Source organism: Benincasa hispida, chromosome 11 (assembly GCF_027475165.1).
Source record: "Benincasa hispida cultivar pf3 chromosome 11, pf3_genome.v1.1, whole genome shotgun sequence".
NCBI classification, from domain to species: domain Eukaryota; kingdom Viridiplantae; phylum Streptophyta; class Magnoliopsida; order Cucurbitales; family Cucurbitaceae; genus Benincasa; species Benincasa hispida.
The window spans coordinates 9402531-9425225 of record NC_143488.1 but is presented as its reverse complement, the minus strand read 5'-3'; the positions used below and the strand labels follow the sequence as shown (position 1 = coordinate 9425225).

The following is a 22695-nucleotide window of genomic DNA, read 5'->3' as shown; positions in this document are numbered from 1 at the left end:
AAATTAAATTGTGGATAAAACTTAAAATTTCTCTTAAATTAAAAATTTGGTCATATTCCAAAGTTTCTTTTTTCACATTTTTTAAGTTTTTATCTCCAAATCAAATTAAGTTTGGGGGATAAAACTTGAAATTTCTCTTAAATTAAAAAATTGGCCATATTTCGAATTTTCTTTTTTCAAAAATTTTAAAGTTTTTATCTCCAAATCAAATTAAATTGGGGATAATTGAAATTTCTTCTAAATTAAAAATTTGACCATATTCCAAACTTCTTTTTTTTTTTTTTTCAATTTTTTAAGTTTTTATCTCTAAAACAAATTAAATTGGGGGATAAAACTTGAAATTTCTCTTAAATTGAAAATCTGGTCATATTCCAAATCCAAATTCAAATTCTTAAATTGGTATCTCCGAATCAAATTAAATTGAGGATAAAACTTGATTTTTGTTTCCTAAATTAAAGTTTGGCTATACTCTATCACAAATTTTAATTAAACCTATGTCCTAAATTAAATGGTTTGATTAAATTGGGAATATAAGAGTCAAGAATAAGTTACTTATGCTCTGATCCCAAACTTCATTTTTTTTTTTTTTGGAGATTCACCCACATGTAAGTGTGCATAAATCTCGAAAAGATCATTTGTTGAAAACTAAATTTTTAGTTAATCACAAGTTACCACATCATTAAATTAAGGACTAAATTTCAAAATATTGAATTTATGATCAATCAGGAGTTGACATGTGTCCCAAATTGAAATTGAAGACTTAAATTGACAAATTCCGACGATACCACATGTTTTCATCATGATCTTTGGATGGAATACAGTTAGTTCAATACAATTTTATTACTTGGGCTAAAATCCAATTGAACAAAAAAAATTCAAATTCAAATTGGCTAATTGGACTCGAGGGTGATGCATCAATCAAACCCAGGTCCTTAGGCCTAAGGGTTAGGCCCATGGATCAACCAAGCCCAAGCTCGCGAAGTCTACCCGAAAACTCTATAAATAGAGAAGAAAAAGACAATTCTACCTTAAATAGTGTGCATATCCAACTAGAGAATCGGGGGATCAATTGATCAGCATCTACATGAAACATGAAGGATCTAGAGAAAATTAAAATTTAGTTTCTATAATTATAAAAGTTAGAATTTAGTCAACATGATTTGATAAAGTCTTATAAAATTGTTTTTATTGTTGGATAAGAATCTCATACATAGTCTTATCTTAAAAACATAAGGGACTAAATTCTAATTATAAAAAATCTATTAAATTCTAACTTTTGTCAAACTATAGAGACTAAATTTATAATTTAACTCTTAATCTAATACCAAAATATATTTCTTATTCATTACAAAATAAGATAATTATTTTAAATGACAAAACAACATTTAAAATATAGCAAAATATCAATATCTAAAACACTAAGAAACATGATTATCACTATCTATCAACCAAGATGTTTTGCTATAATTATAAATAAATTACTATTTTTCTATATTTAAAAATAACCCTATATATAATCGAAGAAATCTATTTGTACGTGTACCTTTACCCAGAATAATAATAATAATAACAAAAAATCTAACAATTATCAAAGTTTAGGGCAAAATTGTGAACACTTATCCGTGGAGTTCCATAAAATGGAAAATTGGACAAAAATTGACACAATTCATCAATTTCATGGTAGAAATTGCTGTTTTTCTTCAAAATTTCAATTATGGATCACTTTTCAACGCTGCGTTTCAATCTTGCCTTTCATTTTTTTTTCCCAATACTTCCAAACGAAGCGATAAGTCAACAGACAAATAGCCGGAGCGCCGTTCGATGAGAAAAATGTATTGTTTCATAGCCCTAACTTTCGTTCTCTTGACACCGGCGACGTCATCGGCGCAGCCATGTGGCGGAGGAGGAGGAGAATCGCCAGATGCGATGTGTCCAAAAGGCCTCTGCAGCGCCGGGTCGAGGTTCTGCGGATCCGGATTTGTGAGGCGATGTGGTTCAGATCTAACAAATGTAAGCGCTATCAGCAAACTCGGCGGCGTAATTAGCGCCGCGGATTTCGACGGAATGCTTAAACATCGAAACGATCGGAACTGCGAGGGGAATGGATTTTACAGCTATGAGGCTTTTGTGATGGCGGCGGCGGTGTTTGACGGCTTCGGCACCACCGGGAATCTGGACACCAGGAAGAGGGAGGTCGCTGCTTTCCTCGCTCAAACATCTCACGAGACCAAAGGTTTAATCATTCCCTTTTTCTCTTCCAATTACTCTTAAATTTAAGTTTAATTTTTTTTTTCCATTTTTTGAAAATCTTAAATTCTTTTCTTCATTTGAAAATTTTATAAAATCCTAAACTTAGAAGATTGTTAGAAAGTATTCTTATAAATATTCAATGGTTAATTATGATTTTTTTTTCTACATTTTAGAAATTAAGAAAGCAAAATTGAGAGAAAAGTTTAAAAACTAAATTTCTAATTTAACTATTTTAAATGAAAAATTATTTTTTTGGGTAAAATATTTGAAAATATTTATAAGATATAGTAAAATTTTAAAATTAGATAGACATTGATAGACGTTGATAGACTTCTATAGGTGTCTATCATTAATAGACAATGTTGTCTATCCGCGTCTATCAATAGTTTTAAATTTTTTATCTATTTTGTAAATATTTTGGTAAATTTTTCTATATTTAAAAATAGTCAATTTTAAATTATACAAGATTAATATTGTTATTATTATTTTAGATTAAAATATCATGTTAGTCTTACTATTTTAAGTTTTGTTTTGTTGTACTTTCGATTCTTCAATTTCTTTAATTCCAAAGTTTTAAATTTAGTCCTATATTTCAATAAAATTTAAGTTTAGTGGTTCTAAAAAAAAAAAAAAAATTAAATTTAGTCTTTGAAAATTAAGTTTTAATTGAAATTGATAGAAAAATTTAATGTCAAAAAGATATTATGTGAATAACAACTTATTAAGAAAATGTTAATAGAGACTATATTTAAAAATAATAATAATAACAACAACAAACAAATTGCATAGACCAATTGAAAGATTTATTGAAACAAGCATAGGGAAGTTAGGATCAAATAAAAATTATAGGAATTAAAATGATATTTTGACTTTTTTTTTTTTAATATCTCCTTACAACATAATTTTTAATAGTTCCTATATTAAAATTTAAGGACCTATAAAATAAAAAACTGAATATTATGATTAATTGATTATTATTATTATTTATTTATATGTGTATTATTTTGATTATTATCATATTTACTTTTGTATTTTAAAGACCTTGGCTAGACATGATAATTTTTCTAATAAAAAAAGACTCGATAATTTTATGAACTATATGATTGCATAAGCATATACATGGAAGATGAAATCGTCATAAGAATGTCATTAGTATTATTATTATTATTATTTTGGGTGAAAGATTGACATTAGTTTCTTTTATTGCTATTTAACTGAGTAATTAATACCGATGATTAGATGGAGAAATAAATAATAAGATTAAAATGATATAAATCATAGTACTAGTTTTTTAAAGATAAATAATAACACTTTGTACTACCATATTAAATATTATCATGTACAACAATGACAGATCGACTGACATGATTTATTATTTAAATAAAACATCTAAAATTTGTGTTTCAAGATGAATGAAATTTGAAACAATATTTTAAAATACTAGAAGAATATCTTTTAATGATTAATTGTAACTATAATTTCAATATTTTATAATACAATTTTGGCCTTTTTACTCTAAAACTGATTTTCAAATATTCAATTTAGTTGTCGGGATTAAAAAATGAAAATCATTGTTAGACTAAGTTATAGTGGTGAAATATCTTAGTGTATATGTGTAGCCTATGAAGCACGGATACTTCATATAAGGGAAAGAATCCGTATCAGACACGTATCGGATACCGATTATCTAATATTTCCCAATCTAAAACTAGGCAACCTATTTAAAAAGCTCACTACTCGAGGTAGTCCAAAACTAAAGAGAAAAAAAAATAACGGACCAAACCATATACTAGAATAATTTAAACTCCATTTTTACATTTGAGTCCCCATAAAGTCTACCAAATATAAACCATTTGGATATCTTCAACAATTCAATGAAGACATTTTTTATTTATCTTTATATTTCTCCCTCTAATCTTCTTCTTCTTCTTTGCAATATGAGTCACTAATCTATTGCATTTTATTAACTATTGTACTTCAACATCTTAGATGTTGTTTTTTTTTGTATTGTATTTCTGTTATTAACTTGTATGCTAAGTTTATCTATATCCTAGATTTTTTAAAAGAAAAAAAGAATGTATCTTCAATATATCAGTATCTACGTTTTTTAGAAATATATATATTAAAAAAATGATGCATCCTTAGACGTATCCGTATCTTAAGTTTTTAGAAATTGGCGAATCGCCATATCTGATTGTATCCATATCGTGTAATCGTATCTGTATCTATGTTTCATAGTGTGTAGCACAATACATTTAGTTAATGGTAGTATTCTGATATTTATTCCATTTAAAATATGTGAATGTTATGTGCGATATAATATTAGAGCAAAAGGAAGAAAATATTAATATTAAATTTGAAGAAATGGAATATTTTAAATTTTAGGAGGATGGGCAGGTGCAGCAGATGGCCCATATGCATGGGGCTATTGCTATGTTAATTCAAACGACAAGGATCCATTTTGTATTTCTACACCCAATTGGCCTTGTGCATCTGGCAAGCATTATTACGGTCGAGGTCCCTTCCAAATCACCTAGTAAGTTCTCCCTCCTTGACTACTATTTCATTTTTCATTTTTTATTTTTAACGATTAAGCCTAATTATTCCCAATTTATTACTATAATTTATAGAGGTGTTCAAAAAATCAGATGACTCGAAAAAATCGATCAACCTAATCCAACCCAACTTGTATTTTGGGTTGGATTGTCAACTCATTTAGATTGGGTTGTGTTCAAATAAATGAAAATTTTATGGGTTGGGTTGCTTCATGAGTTTATCTAATATAACTCAAACCAATCTGAATTTATTATTAATTTTAAAATATATAATTTTTTGGTACTTATAATATAATTGTTTATACATATTGATTTTAATTTTATTTAATTTCAATATTTTTTAATAATTTATTCTTTAACGATTCTTAAAAGTAGTTATTTTATACTTTAGAAAGAAATTTTTCACTATATAAATTGAAATTAAGTTGTTAATCTTAATTTAATATATGAAAATAATTAAATTAGATTTTTACATATTTACGGTTGCTTCTTTTTAGAACAAAATTTCAAATAAATGGCATGATTAACCCGAACCAATCCAACCCGGGCTGGGTTCATTTTTTAATAAGGGTTATTTGGGTTGAAGAAATTTACAACCCGAACAATTGGGTTGGGTTTAAAAAGTCTTTCAACCCAATCCAACCCATATAAACTTTCCTAATAATTTATACAAAAATTGAATTCTTAGTCAAATTTAAAATCCAAAAATGAATTTTCCAAAACTACTTTTTTTAGTTTTCAAAGCTTGACTTTGTTTTTTTAAACCATGAATAAAAAGTAGATAACAAAACAAAAAATTTAGTGTTGGAATGAGTGATTATAGGCTTCATTTTAAAAAACAAAAAGTAAAAAATTAAATGGTTATCAAATCGGATTTTAGTTTTTTATTTTTCAACTTTGGCTATGAATTCAAAAGTTTTCTAAAATAAAATTAAAAAAAATATCATTAAAAAGTATTAAAAAATTAAGCACAAATTTCAAAAACAATTTTCATTTTGGTTTCTAGGGCAAACATTTTATTGAATAGTTGTTTTAAATAGAAAAATGCTAAAAATTTATTAGTGATAGATAATAATAGTTTATTAGTGTATGTATATCACCGATAGTTAATGACATTTTACTAAATTTGTAAATATTTTAATTCATTTTATTATTTTGGAAAACCTTCCAATTTTATTTTAAAGGATTAAAACATGATAAAAGGTTTGGTGGTAGAATTCTCATACAACTCTGAGTTTTATTTACCATACAAAGCTCGTCAGAGCAGTCATTATTGTAAGAGAAAATAAATGTAAATTATCAAATTTGTTTAACTTCATACTAGCGGGAAAAAAAAAAGTTTTCATTTTCAATTATCCGGACGCATTCATTTGCGTCATTTTAAGTATGACTTTTGGTTGATTAGTAACTTCAACTATGGGGCCGCCGGAAAAGCAATTGGAGTGGATCTCATAAACAATCCTGATCTAGTGGCTACCAATCCAATCATATCATTCAAAACCGCCTTATGGTTTTGGATGACTTCCCAAGGAAACAAACCATCATGTCATGATGTTATGACGGATAAATGGATACCATCTGATGAAGATATATCAGCTAAGAGATTTCCTGGTTATGGTCTAACCATTAACTTAATCGGTGGTATTAATGAATGTAGTAGTGACACTGATGCCCGAGCAGTTGACTGGGTTGGTTTCTTCCAAAGGTATTGTGACATATTGAACATCCCATATGGTGACAACTTGGATTGTTTCGATCAAAAGCCCTTTACCTAATGAAGAATGATTCATTAGAAATTGTAAGAAAAATAGAAAGATCAAATGTATAATGATTTCGCCTTCTATAATTGTTTGATAATCCTTGCCTTCTTACTAATAAGGAAAATATTTTTCATACCATCTCAGTTCATTATTTTCTATAACATAAACAATGAAGAACAATGTGGAATCTACGAAATGAAATAATATACCACCTAATAGAACATATGCAAGACTAAGAACCCCCAACACATAAAAAAACAAAATGGTTCCATCTCCAAGAATTAGGAGCGTTTCGGGCTATCTATTGCAACATATGGTTTAATTCATAAGCACAATTATATAAGTAATTTTGAAATTGTTAAAATCACTTTTATCATGTTTAAAATCGCTCTGAAATACACTTTTAATCACTCAAATTTAATTTAATGTTTAATTTTACACTTTTAAACACATTTTTCATATTGTCAAATTTAATTTTAAATTATTAAAAACATGTTCCAAGTGATTTTGAAAATAGTAAAAGTGAATTTAACCATTCTAGAATCACATCAAACATGCCATAAGCGTTTCATGAATTATGTAATTATCTATTGCTTCTTATTCTTAATAGTTGAAACCTTTTCCTGATGAATCTTAGAGTACACCCTAAGATGGAGAACTCCTTTTTCGCAGCTGAGTCTTAGTCTCCTCCGAAGATTGAGAATTCCTTCTCAACAACAAAGGCTTAGGCTCCTCCTAAGATTCTAAGATTGGTAAAGATTTGGTGTCAAATTCTAATCCTCTAATTTATTGGGATGACCTTGAACACTAAGGGGGAGGAGTTTTGACTTAATTGGAAGACATTCGACCCTAATTTTGAGACCAAAAAGAGTCAGGCCATCGACCTACAGATTGATATTACCTTTTGAGTTATATAGATATATGATGTCTTCCATGTATCCATGTCGAGGAAATATGTCCCAGATCCATCTCATGATCTCCAAGTACAACCAGTACAGTTAAAAGAGAATTTAACCTATGGGGAAGAACCAGTGCACAGGCGTCGATCGAAGAGCACATGGTCGATGTGTTGAGGGTATTGGCCAAACCTAGCTTCGACTAGAAAATCTCTCCCACGAGAATCAAAACTTTGGCTTCTGAATATTTAACTCGGAGGCGAGGTTATGGTCTATTGGGTCACTATGCTTCTAGATAGAGTATAAACTAATAAAACATATATCAAAAGCTCTAATTATAATCTAGCATGATTCACAAATAATGACGATACAAACAAATATTGACCCAAAATCAAACAATGCTTGGGCATAATGACCCATATGGAAAGTGTATGTGTCACCACTCTGTTTCGCGACTTCTTCAATTTTGTTGATTCTATGCTCCATTTTGTCACTAATTTGGCTCATTTTTCTCCTAAATGACTCCTTCAATCCTTGGGATGAATTTACCTATAAAATGAACATTTTATGCATAAGAATTCTACAAATATAGTAGAATTAAGGATAGTAAGAAGATAATTTAGTTTGACAACATATAAGTGAAACATTAAGATTAGTAAAGAAAAACGTATATTCTAGCATGAGAAAATTTCAATTAACTCAATGCTGAATAATCAATACAGAAGTTCAAACCTTGTTTTGACCTCCAACATCCTATACTGCTAAAGAGAGTCTAACGGTGGCAGACTTTGTCTTCAGTAGGCACTTATAACTCTCTTGCTATCTAGGGGGAAAAAAAAGAATGAGTTGGAAGCCCAGTGAGTGACAATTTATAAATCATATTTTACAATTAACTTAAATGATTAGTATAGAAAACTAAGTGCACGTATACTTTGGAAAGATGACTATCTTGAATTCCTAGGGAACTATGCAACCATGCTATGGACACTTAGGAAATAATCAAAGAAAGAAACTATGCTACAAGAAGGAAGCTAGATTCAAGAAAGGAGAGTTGGAGGAGTTGAACGCATGGAAGAGGGGACCATGCATCCAACAAGGAGGCCTCTATGCGTTGAGCAAGGCTTATGACAACGAGGTGAGAAACGTGGCCTTTCCAACCTTAATTAATGCTTAAGACGCTTTCTCGATTTGATCCTTGCTAGTTGTTCGCCTTTGTGGAGGCTAGTTCGATCGTATCAAGCAAGTTGTTGCCATATATGTTTGTGATAGAGAGTTTTTTCGAATTACTATCAATTGGATGATGATAGCAAAGATTTTCTCAATGTGATTCAAATCTTGATAGAAATAAATTCAAATTTTCAAATTTGTTGAAGATATTTTAGTTGGTAATTTGATCTATAAATATAACTTAAATTGTTGAAATTTCTCTGGCTAATTTGAATAAACTTTAATATAGGTTGGCTTTTCTATATTATTAAGTTCGATGAGATTCAAATTTTGGTATGACAGTTTGACAATTTTATTTAATAATTATATTTTATGTTCTTCATCATTTGCACATGCTCCTATAACAACCATTGCTAATTCAGGTCACATGAGTCATTGTATTCTTTCATCCTTTACGCAATGGGTCGGAGACTCTAGGCTGGAGGTATTTAAGTTAACGGTTTTTGAAACAACTCCTACCTGGGAACTAACCTGAAACATGAGTTGAATTAATCATAGTTTAATGTTAGCATGCAATGTCACTAGGTTAATTAAAAGGATTTAATTCACCTGTATTTATTAGCCAAAATATACCTAAGTAAACATCTATCCAAAACAAATACAACACTTTAGTGGGAGATTAATAATATATACGATATATTATTTTTAACTCTCACGTCCTTAAGAATTCACACCTTACAAAAGGAACAAAAAAAAACCGACATCCTTTCATATTTAATTGGGATCCAACAACCTTTCGGGGATTCTTCCTAACTCAATTTCACCTCCCTGCTTGAGAGGTTTTGTGATATCAATTACATCTTGGACACGAAGACTCTTCCCCATTGTTCCATAATACGGTGATCAACTACATTGAAGGAACCAACTGCCTTTGGTATGGCTCAGCCCTTTTTTTTTTCCCTTAATGCCCATTGTTTATCCTTTCATATGCTGAACGAAACTATGGATTTGTTTAATCTAAAAAGGAAAAGCAAAAACTGGTTAATGTTTTAGGGCTTATTTTGGAAATAAAAAGGGCAAAACTACAAGTTGTATTGAGGCATTTCATGTATAGATCACATTTATGCTTTTGTAGAGAAAACTATAAGTAGATGTTTGGCTCCTAGTTTTGTATGAATGTACTAACTCTGGGACTAGAAAAGTTAAGGGGTGTTTGGGCCTCCTATTTGGAGTTGGGCGATTGGGCTACGTTTGGGGCTCTAACTATTTTAGTTGGAGCCCAAATCCCACTTAACCAACACTTAACCCAAGATCATTGTTATGCACTCCCCCGTTTTGCTTACTTTGATTATTTTGCTTGTTTGTATTATTTCCTCCCTTTCGTTTCCTTCCATCTCTTCTCCTTAGGGTTTCCTGATTGTTCTCGATTGGCATCGTTCCTAGTGGGTTTTGAAGCTTCCTTTTCTCCATTCCTGCTGGTCGACTGCCATTGTGGTTCTCTTTAGTCGAATTTGAAGAAATCCTTCGCAGATCTAAACTACGGTATGTTTGGTAGTCTAGATCTGTGTTTTTCTCTAGATTCGTAACCTTTTCTTTCGGCTTCCTCTTTCATCTTACCGTTCCGAATGCCACTCCTGTTCCTCCTTTATCTTGCTGCTTCTTTCAGTTCTCTTTACTCTCTTTGCTCCAAATGAGGGTTTCCCCTTGTCGCTTCTTTCGGTTTTCCAATCTTTTGTGTTGTCCTTCCTGCCTATCTGAGTCCAAAATCGTACAATCATGTTGGAGCTCAGATCTCGCTTGGTAGGAGATGGAGATCCTCATTTGGAGCATGATAGGGGATGGAGGACGGTGTTCGGATCTTGATAAGGTTACTAGATCAAATGGTAAATGGTAAATCTTCTTTCGCTTCACCAGCCGATGATGAGTCATTGTAATTTTTTTTCCCTCATTTTTTTTACTTGTAAGCTTATTTTTTTACACATCTTTTCAGCTTACTCCGATTATTTTGCTCTATGCTTAATTTCAGTATTCGGATCTTAGTCTTTGATTATTAGTCTATGATAATTGTATGTCGCTATATAAACATTGATTATAATTGTATTTTCCTGAGATTTGATATTTGTTCTTGGTCTCTGATTATCGATCACTGTATGAACATTGATTATAATTGCATTTACATTTTTCTTTACCTGTTCTTGGTCTCTGATTATCAGTCCCTATTCAGTTTTTGTCACTATATAAATATTAATTATAATGTTATTTCCATGATGTGATTATCTTTCTTGGTCTCTAATTATAGGTCAGAGGTATGCTACTATTTCAATGATTCTTTTTGCATGGACTCTAATAATCAATGTATCTGATTTACCATGATATATCATATTATCCGAAATTCAGAACGATTTAGGAAAAAAATTAATTGCTTTGAAGCTGGTTCTTACTGTCTAAGCATAATACTAGGATAATTGATTGTTTGTTGGCTTCCTTTTTTTTTTTTTTTCCAATCTCATTGCAACTATGTCATAACTCTGGTTTGGTTCCTAAGTTGTTCTTGTTTGATTTACTCTAGTTTGATTGTGAGTAGTGGTTTGCAAGTACTCTCTTGATGTGGTTGAGAGTAGTGGTTTCTTTGGTTCCCAATGTATTTGATTCACATTAATGGTACACTATTCACTTTATTTTATTAGGTGGGGTTTCCAAGGTATACTTTTTACCATAGGTACACCTAAACTTGACCTACCCATCACATAAAATGTCAATATCTTCTCTTCTCTACGAATGAGACATATTTTCCTTATAACTATGAGGACAACCCTATCTTCACCACACTATTGTTGGTAAGTCCTTTCCCTCTTCCTCTTTTTTGTGTTGCATATCACATCTCATGTTAAGTTACTGTCACTTTTTTCTTTATATTATTATTAAAGCATCTGTTTATTCATTGTCATAGTGTTCAACTTATTAAAGAACAAGCGAAGCTTCACATTTTCTCATTCTATTGTACGTAAGGTGGTACTTTTCTTTGTCTCAATTTTCTTTTCTTGTGTCCTTCTTGGTAGTCGTTTCCTTTCTCTACTTATTGTCTTTGTTCGTACTATTTGTCTCACTATTTTCTTGTATATTTCTATGGTTGGTAGATTTAAAATCTTTTCTTTCACATGTTATAAATCGGGTGGAAACTAATTCGTACTTTTTTTCTCAAATTTCATCCTGTATATTTAAAGTGTTTGTTGATACATTAAATTCTTAAAATAATTTAGTTTACATTAATTATGTTTTTGCAGTTGTTTTATTATAATAATTTTCATTCTTAAAAGGCTTTTTCTTCCTAAATACTTATTAAGCTTCATCACATTTTCTTTTTATTGATTTATTTTTCATTTAAAACTCAAGATTTGATCATGAGCCTAAAATGAAACCTACTAAAATCAAGACTATTTTATTAATGAGAATTTTAATTTCCATGTTCATATTCAAAAATGAAATTATTCGACGACATTGCGTGAAATTGAATATGGTTATTATTGATTAATAAAAAAAAATAATTTGTAGGGCTAGCACTCATCTATGGCTTAAAGCATAAAAGTGATCAGCAACAAATGTTAATAATACCCATTTGATAGCTTCATTTGGTAGGGTTGAATATATTTGATAAAATGCAAACAAAATTTTTTGGTGATGAGCATTCTGGATATCAGTCTGAGTTCCACAATGTGCATAATACGGAGAGTTTTTTGTTTGTTCCAACAGATATGAAAATAGAGTATTGCGAGCTTCTTCTTCTAGACAACGTCTAACCAACTATTTTCAACACCTGGTTTTCCATGTTTAATTTGGACATATCTAAATTATGGCTTCTATTTTATAATATTTTTTTATGTTTCACTCTGAACTATTTCATGGACATAAATGTGATTTGATTTTCTTTTTTTGCTGTTTGCAAAATTACTCTATCTCTACATGCATTAATGTGTTGGGCAATGATTAATATCCTTCGAAGAGAATGGAATTGTATTTGTTGCATGCTCACGAAGTTTGATACATCAAACAAGGTTAAAATTGGTGGAATGAGGACAATGCAACATTCAACATATTTTATACAAATTGGTGAAACAAACAATTTTATTTATGTTCGTGAAAATATGATACTTCATTTAAATTTGTTTCCTTTAATATACGGAAAAGTAGAATTAATTGTGATATATACTAAAGATAACATGTATTTAATTTACATACTGTTATAACTAACTATTATAATAATTATAATAATCTGAACTCCAATTATTACAACCCAAACTATAATAACCTACACACCAAACACAGACTTTTATACCATAGACTATAATAACCTGCTCACCAAACACATACTATTATACCACAAACTATAATAACCTGCACTCCAAACACAGATTATTATAACACAGACTAAAATAATTTGCACCCCAAACACAGAACATTATAACTCACAGATTATAATAAACACGGACTATTATAACCCACTCAACGCCCCAAACGCCCCTTTAGGCTTGTGGAAAATATTTAGATGTGTTACACCTTAGGCTCTTGTAACGGTAAAATTAGATTCCTTGTTATGCATGCACTGTGATGATAGATAATGTGCTACAAGCTCATGTCTCCGACAACAGCGCCATAAACTTGTACGCTGAAATGTGTCTCTTACTTACAGCATGCAAACAAATATGAATATGGATGAATGACCAACAAGCTCATGTTGCCATAAACTTGATGATGTAAAGATGGAAATGGAATGTGGATGTTGTCTTACGCATTACTACTTCTAGATATATGCATTGTTAACTATATGATTGTAGTATGCTGAGGAGTGATGCGTTGTCACAAGTTTCCTTGCGCTGAAACCAAGTATAATTCCAATGCAAGTTTCTCAGAGTAATCTGAGGTCGAACACAGGGATTGTTTTCGTTAATGTGTTACTTTCGTGATATATGCGACGGGTTTTACAATTAATGAAAGATTTGGTTTGTACATGAATTTAAATTGCGATAAACATAAATTGCGTTGATAAAATAAAAGTGCGTTGAAAATAAAAGTGCGTTAAAAGGTAAATCCTAAACTAACATGATACAAGATACAAGATACATGATACATGATACTGAGTTCGAGGTTGACTGTGAAGTTATACAAAGGATCGTTGTATGCGATGACAAGTATTTATGTATGAATCAGAAATAGAAAGAATAATTAGTAAAAACATCGTAAGTTTGTTAACTGCGTTAAAGATGTAACTAAGGTTCCACTTTCCCTTGGCGTATACCTCTCAGTGATCGGTCGAGTTCCCATATCTCTATAGTGAAACAGGGATGAACGTGATGAACGCAAGGTTGCTTCCATCTCTAGAAGTACTTCTCGCTTTAGTTAACGCATTCTTCCAACCCTCTCTCGATAGGCGGAATAACATCTTCACTTCTGCTTTCACAGGTGAAGATGCCGTCTAACATGCTTTAACTAAACATAATTATTTCTTTAACACTGATTAATTTACTTGCTTAATTCTTATTAATTACCTAGGAAATTAAGAAAACATCATGGAGAAAGTGAATCATAGATGGACGAAAATAGACAGAGAAATGATAATAAAAATGATCATAACAATTAATACTATGATTAAGCGTCTGATACATAGTGTGAACGATAGAGTAAAGAAGATGAGTACGAATGATGAAAACGAGATAGAAACAAATACAGAAGAGTGTCAACGTCTTGACACAGATCTGGATGGAGGTTTTGTTTGCCGGCGTGTGGAATGGATGAAGAGAATAGCTTCCTTCTCAGGCTTGCTCGTCTGGTAGAAATGACCTTCGTATAGAGCTTCAACGGCGGAGATTGAAAGAATTCTTTGCCTGGAGACTCACCTCTCGGTCTTGTCTATTGATTCTTCCCGGATCTACTCTAATGAGTCGCTCAACCAGTCTGTCTCTCAGATCAGTATTCAAGTCTCCCGTATCAAATATTCTTGTATATCTTTCAATGGAATTGCAAAAGCTATTTATAGGCGAAGCTTTGACTCTTTGCATTGTGGTCCCCACTTTATTGTTAAGGCAATTCCTGAAATGGTGGAGTGAATATTCCTTCTGTTACGCAACCAATCCCGTCAGAAATGCACAACTGACAGCTGTACACGTGTTTGAATCTTCCGCAATTGCGTTGCTCTTTACATCTTCGATCGTTTGCCAGCATGCGGTTGAAATTGCGTTGATCACAAAGCTCTTGATCGATTGTCGCATGCGCCGTCATTGCGTTGATCGTCTCTCCATTCTTGATTGACGGGCACAATGCGACGTAGATGCGTTGTTCATTTTATCTTTGAGCCATGAATGCATGTGGTGACTTGATTTCCTGCAAAACAGGCTTAAAACATTCTATTCTACCATCGCAATGGTGTTAGTGGGTGTTATAATTCTCGCATTTCTTAGCCAATTTCTATACTTTCGACGCAACTTTTCTTTCTCTTAGCCGCAATATCTAAATAAAACAGTATAAATAACTTGTATTTCTACAAGTTATCACATCCTCAAATTTAGATATATGTTTGTCCTCAAGCATATCTTCTACTAAGGCAATATTGCTAAATTCCTGTCCTAAATTGTAGGTCGATTGGTTGCTCCGAATGCTCCACCTAGGCAACATTACTTAACAACGCAATTTTCTTCTATCCTTGATAATTCATAACAAAGCCCTACTTTATTCTTCTAAACAACAAATTTCTGCTCAAAAATGTTTTTCTAGTTTTAAAAAGAATGTTTACGACTTCTTGAAAAAACAACTTGGTATGACTTGAATGTGGTAGTCGGGTTGCGTTATTTTATTTAGAGACTGTTGATCATGGTTACAACCTTCGTTTTGGCTTGTTCCCACGGGTGTCATGCGAACATCCAACTACGTTTGTGTGCTAATCTCAACTTTAACTCAGCTAAGTATAACTTTTGCTGGTCAGAGGAGTTGTCTTTTATATTCTTTTTATTTTTCTTCTTCTTCTTCTTTTTTTTTTTTTTCCATATTTCATCGTTCTTGGAAACCCACTTTCGTTTTGGCTTGCCCCACGGGTGTCATGCGAACATCCAACTACGAGCAGGTTCCTTTCACAATTTAATTTTTATTAGGTTCGGATTATTTTTGAAATTTTCCTTGCGCTGATATTGGAGTTTTGTATGAAATTTTTTTTTATTTTCGAACATTTTTTTTTATAATGATGGTAATGAACGCATTTTCTTAATGACCGCATCACTTGATCTCATCTGCTCATACCTTCTCCACCCCCAAATTTAGAGATGCATAAGGTCTTCATTGCGTTGTTTTGGACAGAATAGAAAAACACTTAGACAAAATTTCGAAAAAAAAGTTTAAGCAGAATTTTGAAGGATAAAAGGTAAAGCTGCTATAGCTACGAATTAACTAAGTGTTAGTCAGAAAATACAAAGTGTGGGAAATGTTACTAAGTGTATGCATATAACTCATCATGGAAGCACAGTGAATAACGCAAGATAGAAGATAAAGAATATTATAAAATAATGACAAAGGATGATAAAGAAGAGGCGAAGGCATAGGTAAAGAATTGCTACTCAGTTGTATTAAAAATTAACTAAGTATACAAAGAAATACAAATAACGCAACACAAAATTTTAGCATGTACAAAAAATCAAATAATTAGCTTCTACACATAGAAAAACAATGAATGAAGTTGTCGTTTGTATTTGATTCAAACGGGTGCACGATTAAAAATTAACACCACACTTCCATTAACACAAATACATATTTGCAGAGGACGGGCAACACGCATGTATCATCGCAACACACCCCTTAACTCAACACATTTCTGGAGGACGGACGCACAGTACTTCTACCAGTGCAACACTACCTCAACATAGTGCGTTTTCGCTAAGGACGGGCTAACAATACATACGAGCGCAACACATCCCTCAACGCAATGTATTTGGGTCGGATGGACGCAAAGTGTATCGTGTTGTCACGAGATGCACCCATCATCGCGTTGCATACCAAATTTTATATATATATATATATATATTAATTCATCAATAACGCAAGTCGAGAAGACTTTGCGATATTTACTTTCTTTTAAACAATCATTCACCACAATTAAGGATAACGCAATTAATACAGAAAAGTAAGGAAATTAAACAAAGCACTGAAATTGACGCAAGTGAATTAAATGAGAAGTAAATTCATAAAGCAATAAAAACTGGTTTAAGAAAGCAATAAATGATGACATGCATAAAGCAATAAAGAAAGCATTTAAACATAGATTTTAGAGATGTTGATTGAAAGAAATCTCTTACCTGATTACCGCAATCCTCACCTCTGCAGGCGGTCAAGCTTGCCTGTACAATGCCATCAAGGACATTGTTCACCTCCTTGCCTCATCCTGCAATGTGTACGGGAAGAGATGTAATCTAATTCCTTTGGGAGTCACATCAAGTATGGAGAATTCGTTGCACAGTTCTCAAACCTTGCATTCTCCGCAACTGTAGGTCTTAAAATTCTGGCGCTTAGTCTGCTTTTGATGTGCTCCTGTGCGAAAAATATACCTGATCTCTAGGTCAGCTTAGAATTTTTGGATCAATTCCAGTACTAATAAACCGTTGGACTGCACTTCGCGATAAACAGCCAGTACAAAGAAATCTGTCCTGCACATACCACAAAAGTACTCAGCACTAACTGTTACCAATCCCCGACAACGGCACCATAAACTTGTAACGGTAAAATTAGATTCCTTGTTATGCATGCACTGTGATGATAGATAATGTGCTACAAGCTCATGTCCCCGGCAACGGTGCCATAAACTTGTACGCTGAAATGTGTCTCTTACTTATAGCATGCGAACAAATATGAATATGGATGAATGAACAACAAGTTCATGTTGCCATAAACTTGATGATGCAAAGATGAAAATGGAATGTGGATGCTGTGTTACGCATTACTACTTCTAGATATATGCATTGTTAACTATATGCTTGTAGTATGCTATGGAGTGATGCGTTGTCACAAGTTTCCTTGCGCTGAAACCAAGTATAATTCCAATGCAAGTTTCTCAGAGTAATCCGAGGTCGAACACAGGGATTGTTTTCGTTAATGTGTTACTTTCGTGATATATGCAACCAGTTTTACAATTAATGAAAGGTTTGGTTTGTACATGAATTTAAATTGCGATAAACATAAATTGCGTTGATAAAATAAAAGTGTGTTAAAAGGTAAATCCTAAACTAACATGATACAAGATACAAGATACATGATACTGAGTTCGAGATTGACTGTGAAGTTATACAAAGGATCATGGTATGCAATGGCAAGTATTTATGTATGAATCAAAAATAGAAAGAATAATTAGTAAAAACATCGTAAGTTTGTTAACTGCGTTAAAGATGTAACTAAGGTACTAAGGTTCCCACTTTCCCTTGACATACACCTCTCGATGATCGGCCGCGTTCCCATATCTCTATAGTGAAATAGGGATGAACGCAAGGTAGTACTTCTCGCTTTAGTTAACGCATTCTTCCAACCCTCTCGATAAGCGGAATGATATCTTCACTTTTGCTCTCACAGGTGAAAATGCCGTCTAGCATGCTTTAGCTAAACGTAATTATTTCCTTAACACAGATTAATTTACTTGCTTAATTCTTATTAATTACCCAGGGAATTAAGAAAACATCATGAAGAAAGTGAATCATGGATGGATAAAAATAGACAGATAGATGATAATGAAAATGATCATAACAATGAATACTAAGATTAAGCGTCTGATACATGGTGTGAATGATAGAGTAAAGAAGATGAGTACAAATGATGAAAACGAGATGGAAACAAATACATAAGAGTGTCAACGTCTTGACACAGATCTGGACGGAGATTTTGCTTGCCGGCGTGTGGAATGGATGAAGAGAAGAGCTTCCCTCTCAGGCTTGCTCGTCTGGTAGAAATGACTTTCGTATAGAGCTTCAACGGCGGGGATTGAAAGAATTCTTTGCCCGGAGACTCACCTCTCGGCCTTGTCTCTTGATTCTTCCCAGATCTACTCTGATGAGTCGTTCAACCAGTCTCTCTCTCAAATCAGTATTCAAGTCTCCCGTATCGAATATTCTTATATATCTTTCAATGGAATTGCATAAACTATTTATAGGCGAAGCTTTGACTCTTTGCATTGTGGTCCCCACTTTATTGTTAAGGAAATTCCTGAAATGGTAGAGTGAATATTCCTTTTGTTACGCAATCAATCCCGTAAAAAATGCACAACTGACAGTTGTACACGCATCTGAATCCTCCGCAATTGCGTTGCTCTTTACATCTTCGATCGTTTGCCCGCATGCGGTGTTGTGTTTTATTACCACATGCGGTTGAAATTGCGTTGATCGCAAAGCTCTTGATCGATTGTCTCATGCGTCGTCATTGCGTTGATCATCTCTCCATTCTTGATTAACGGGCGCAATGCGACGTAGATGCGTTGTTCATTTTATCTTTGAGCCATGAACGCATGCGGTGACTTGATTTCCTGCAAAACAGACTTGAAACATTTTATTTTACCATCGCAATAGTGTTAGTGGGTGTATTGACGACAATTTATAATTTTCGCATTTCTTAGCCAATTTCTATGCTTTCGACGCAATTTTTCTTTCTTTTAGCCGCAATATCTAAATAAAACAGTATAAATAATTTGTATTTCTACATGTTATCAGCTTTCTTTGAAATAAAAAATAAATAAAGGGTATTGTGAAGATTTGAATATAAATTCAGTCTAAGGAAGCCTTAATAGTTGTTTCTGTAATATAATGCGTACCTTTTGAACTGTACGGTCACATGATGGATCCTTGAAGGCCTTGTCTTCTTCCTCTATCCATTTGTTTTCAATGTACAAGTTCAGTGTTCTGCAATGTACGTGACCTCCCCTTTTTAATATTCTGTTTCTGTCTCTTCTTTGCCTCCAAGATTCTCTCCTTCCATCTTTTTTCGTGCAATTTGATCCAAAGAAATTAAGCAGCACCCTTGCCTCCTGCTTGTATCCGCAATGTGGGAAATGAAAGTATGGCATGTTCACAAGAGTGTTTAAATGATCTCAAATATTTCAATGTTTAAATGAAAGTATGGCACTCTTAAGTATGGCTTGCATCCGCGATGTGCGATGTGGGAAATGAAAGTCTTAAATGTTCTATTCCTAATAATGTTTTTTCTACTAAAAAAATAACTTTTATTCAAAATTTTCATTTCATAAGGAGAGAGAGAACTCTTGAAATCCAAAAAACCCCTCGAAAGTATTATATTTCCGGTCACGAACTTCTATATTTATTTTGTTTTGACCTCCAGACTTTGAAATATTATATTTTGGTGTCCAAACTTATTAAGTATTTCATTTGCTCTTTAAGCTTTGCATAAACAATTATTTTAGTCCTTGCTTGCTCTAATAATTCTAATCTAGATCCATTTGGATTTAAATATTGTTCCAACTGATCATACTCATTGAATATATGAACAAGAGACATACCCAAGACTAAAATAGATAGATTGTTGAAAAGATGGGACTAAAGTGAAAGAAACACAGATTTGAGCAGAATAAGATTTAAACCTTTCTATATACAGAGAGAGAAAAATACTGTTGAACTCTCGAATGAAATCTAAAGCAGGTAGCTCAATGAGAATAATAAAATCATTTAAGACTTCAAATTCTATCACATCCCATTGATTTTGCAAGGGCAAAAATGAATTAGACACTCACAAGATAATACCCCTTCCACTCCACTAAACCACATGCCATTTCTAAGTAGAATCTATCAGCACTTGTCATGGTTATATGAAACATGGGTGTCAATCCTTTGCCCCACCTTTCAAATTGCGACAAGATTCAAGAGAAAGCAAACAAAATTTAACATTAAATTTTTGTTTCCTTTTCATTTTTAATATTAAAAAAGCTTAAGCATATGCATTGCATTTGCACTACAAACGTGAGATTTGTGCAGCTTCAATTTTATATTCCGAACAAGGAGACAATTCAAAGCAAGATATGAGCTGACCTTTCTCAGTTTTTTGGGCAAACAAGGACACTCCCGCCGGCCATTTCTCCGCTGCCAAGCTGCATTCATTGAAACCAACGCTTGATGTCTCCTCCCTCTTAACTTCCCTGCAATGTGCCCATATATAAACAGATTCAGAGTTTAACATCATCAAACTCAGCAGATTTCTCAAAATTAAGCTTTCCATAGCAACCAACAATGGCTGCTCGTTACAATTTACGATCAATCAGCTTACCTTCTAGATCCCATCCCACCACTCTAAGAATCGAAGAGCAACTGAGCAAGTTGAAGCCATTGGAGAACTCATCTCCTTCAACCTCCAAATCAATCTGCAACGGCCTGTTGGGACTGGACGATCTATACGCTTCCATGGATGAGCTTCTCCAAATGGCATCCACCAAACAGCTCTTATCGAGACACCAAAACCGAAAATGGGTGGACGAATTGGTCGATGGATTCATGAAGCTTTTAGACACCTGCGGGAAGACAAGAGACATGATATTACAAATACAAGAACAAGCTCAAGCTCTGCAATCCGCTCTTCGTAGAAGAAAAGGAGATTCAAGCATCAGAAACGCCATCGTTAATTACAATCACCTGAGAAAGAAGACGAAGAAAGAGGCACTGAAATTGATCTCATCAACCAAGCAAATGAACGAGAAAATCGGATCGACTCATCTGATGAATCAAGATCTCCATCTCTATGCTGTGATTCGAGCCCTAAAAGAATCCTGTTTCGTTACCATTTCCATTGTCACCTCCCTCTTATCGTTCGTCGCGTCTCAATCGGCCAAATGGAAGCCGAATCGGTGGGCATTAGTTTCAAAGGTTCTGATGCGAAAAGGAGAGATAGCATGCGAAGAACACGACCAAATCGGCGATGAATTGGGGGATGTGGATGCCGCATTGGAGGCTGTCGGCGATGGCGTCGGCGGCGATAAACTGCAATCGGCGCGAAGAAGCTTAGAAGGATTAGAGATCGCGATGGAAGGGTTTGAGAATGGGTTGAACGCGATTTTCAGGCAGATGATCAGAACAAGAGCTTGTCTCTTGAATTTGATTTCTCAATAGCATGAATTTACTGTTTTACCCCTTTTCCAAAATTCTGAAAGGCACCCAAATTTTGAAGGATAACTCGCCATTGGATTTTGGTTTTGTGTATTATTAAATCCATTGTTCTTAGTAAATATTAAAAAGTTTTGTGCAAATTTAAAAACGTTCATGTGCTTTTAATTATTTATGTGCTTCCAAAATTTCATTAATCTAGCACATCAATCTTTCAAATAGATCTTCGTTTTTTTCTTAACGAGAGCAAGGGATTGAATTTCAAATTTATCGATAATATAAATTCATGTCAATTAGGTTATATTCTTGTTAGCAACAAAATTTAATAGATGATAAAATCGAATTTTGAATAGTTTTGTAATTTTAACGGGTGATAATGTAAGCAAAAGAGCAAAATTGAGTAGGACAAAAACCTACAAAAACCGTTTTGGATACAATTATCTCTAAAGACGGCCAGAGCTTCCTCACATGGTTGCTTAAAGCTTCTCATCTTTGTTGAATATAGTATGTTTGTCGAATCAATTTTTATCCTAAATTTTTTATTTCTTTTTTCATTACATTAACAAGTAATCTAGCAAACCTACTAATTTGTATAGTGATTGTGTTGGTGACTATTTGTAGCGTTGATAATGTTTCAGTTTGTTATATACTAGTAAAAGCACAATAAAAATCTTAGAATCAGTTAATTTTTTAGCATGTAATAAATAAATAATATATATGTTTATTTTAAATTTTAATTAAAAGTTTGATAATGTAACAATTTTAATTATTTTTGAATAGATCATCACATTACAGTAATCATCATATTATAGTAATGATCATGACTTCATTTAAAAAAAACATTATCAACATTATCGTTTTATTATTTATTATCTAATGATAATACCGTTTAAATCATTGAAGGGATAGCAAAATTATTAAATAGATCGTTACCAATAAAAATGAAGTA

The 22695-nt window shown here is 32.7% G+C and overlaps 2 protein-coding genes and 1 long non-coding RNA gene across 4 annotated transcripts; 2 read left to right on the top strand and 1 right to left on the bottom strand.

The window, feature by feature from the left end:
* Positions 1–1336: 1336 nt before the first annotated feature.
* Positions 1337–6703, top strand: LOC120089705 (basic endochitinase C-like). Of its 2 annotated transcripts, none has more exons than XM_039047070.2 (3): positions 1337–2233; positions 4648–4786; positions 6211–6703. In XM_039047070.2, the coding sequence occupies exons 1-3, from the start codon at positions 1822–1824 to the stop codon at positions 6578–6580; spliced, it is 921 nt and encodes a 306-aa protein (XP_038902998.2). In that variant the 5' UTR covers positions 1337–1821; the 3' UTR covers positions 6581–6703. The 2 variants fall into 2 exon arrangements, with proteins under 2 accessions (XP_038902998.2, XP_038902997.2); XM_039047069.2 differs by having other exon boundaries at positions 4636–4786.
* An 11670-nt stretch (positions 6704–18373) lies between these two features.
* Positions 18374–20194, bottom strand: LOC120089891 (uncharacterized). The gene is made up of 2 exons (XR_016524203.1): positions 19454–20194; positions 18374–19168 (listed from the first exon to the last, which is right to left on the bottom strand). It is a non-coding gene; the product is annotated as an uncharacterized LOC120089891 (long non-coding RNA).
* A 600-nt stretch (positions 20195–20794) lies between these two features.
* LOC150032369 (uncharacterized) lies at positions 20795–21917 on the top strand. The gene has a single exon (XM_090306497.1). It carries the CDS (start codon positions 20880–20882, stop codon positions 21750–21752), a length of 873 nt encoding a protein of 290 aa, XP_090162623.1. The 5' UTR covers positions 20795–20879; the 3' UTR covers positions 21753–21917.
* Positions 21918–22695: the final 778 nt, after the last annotated feature.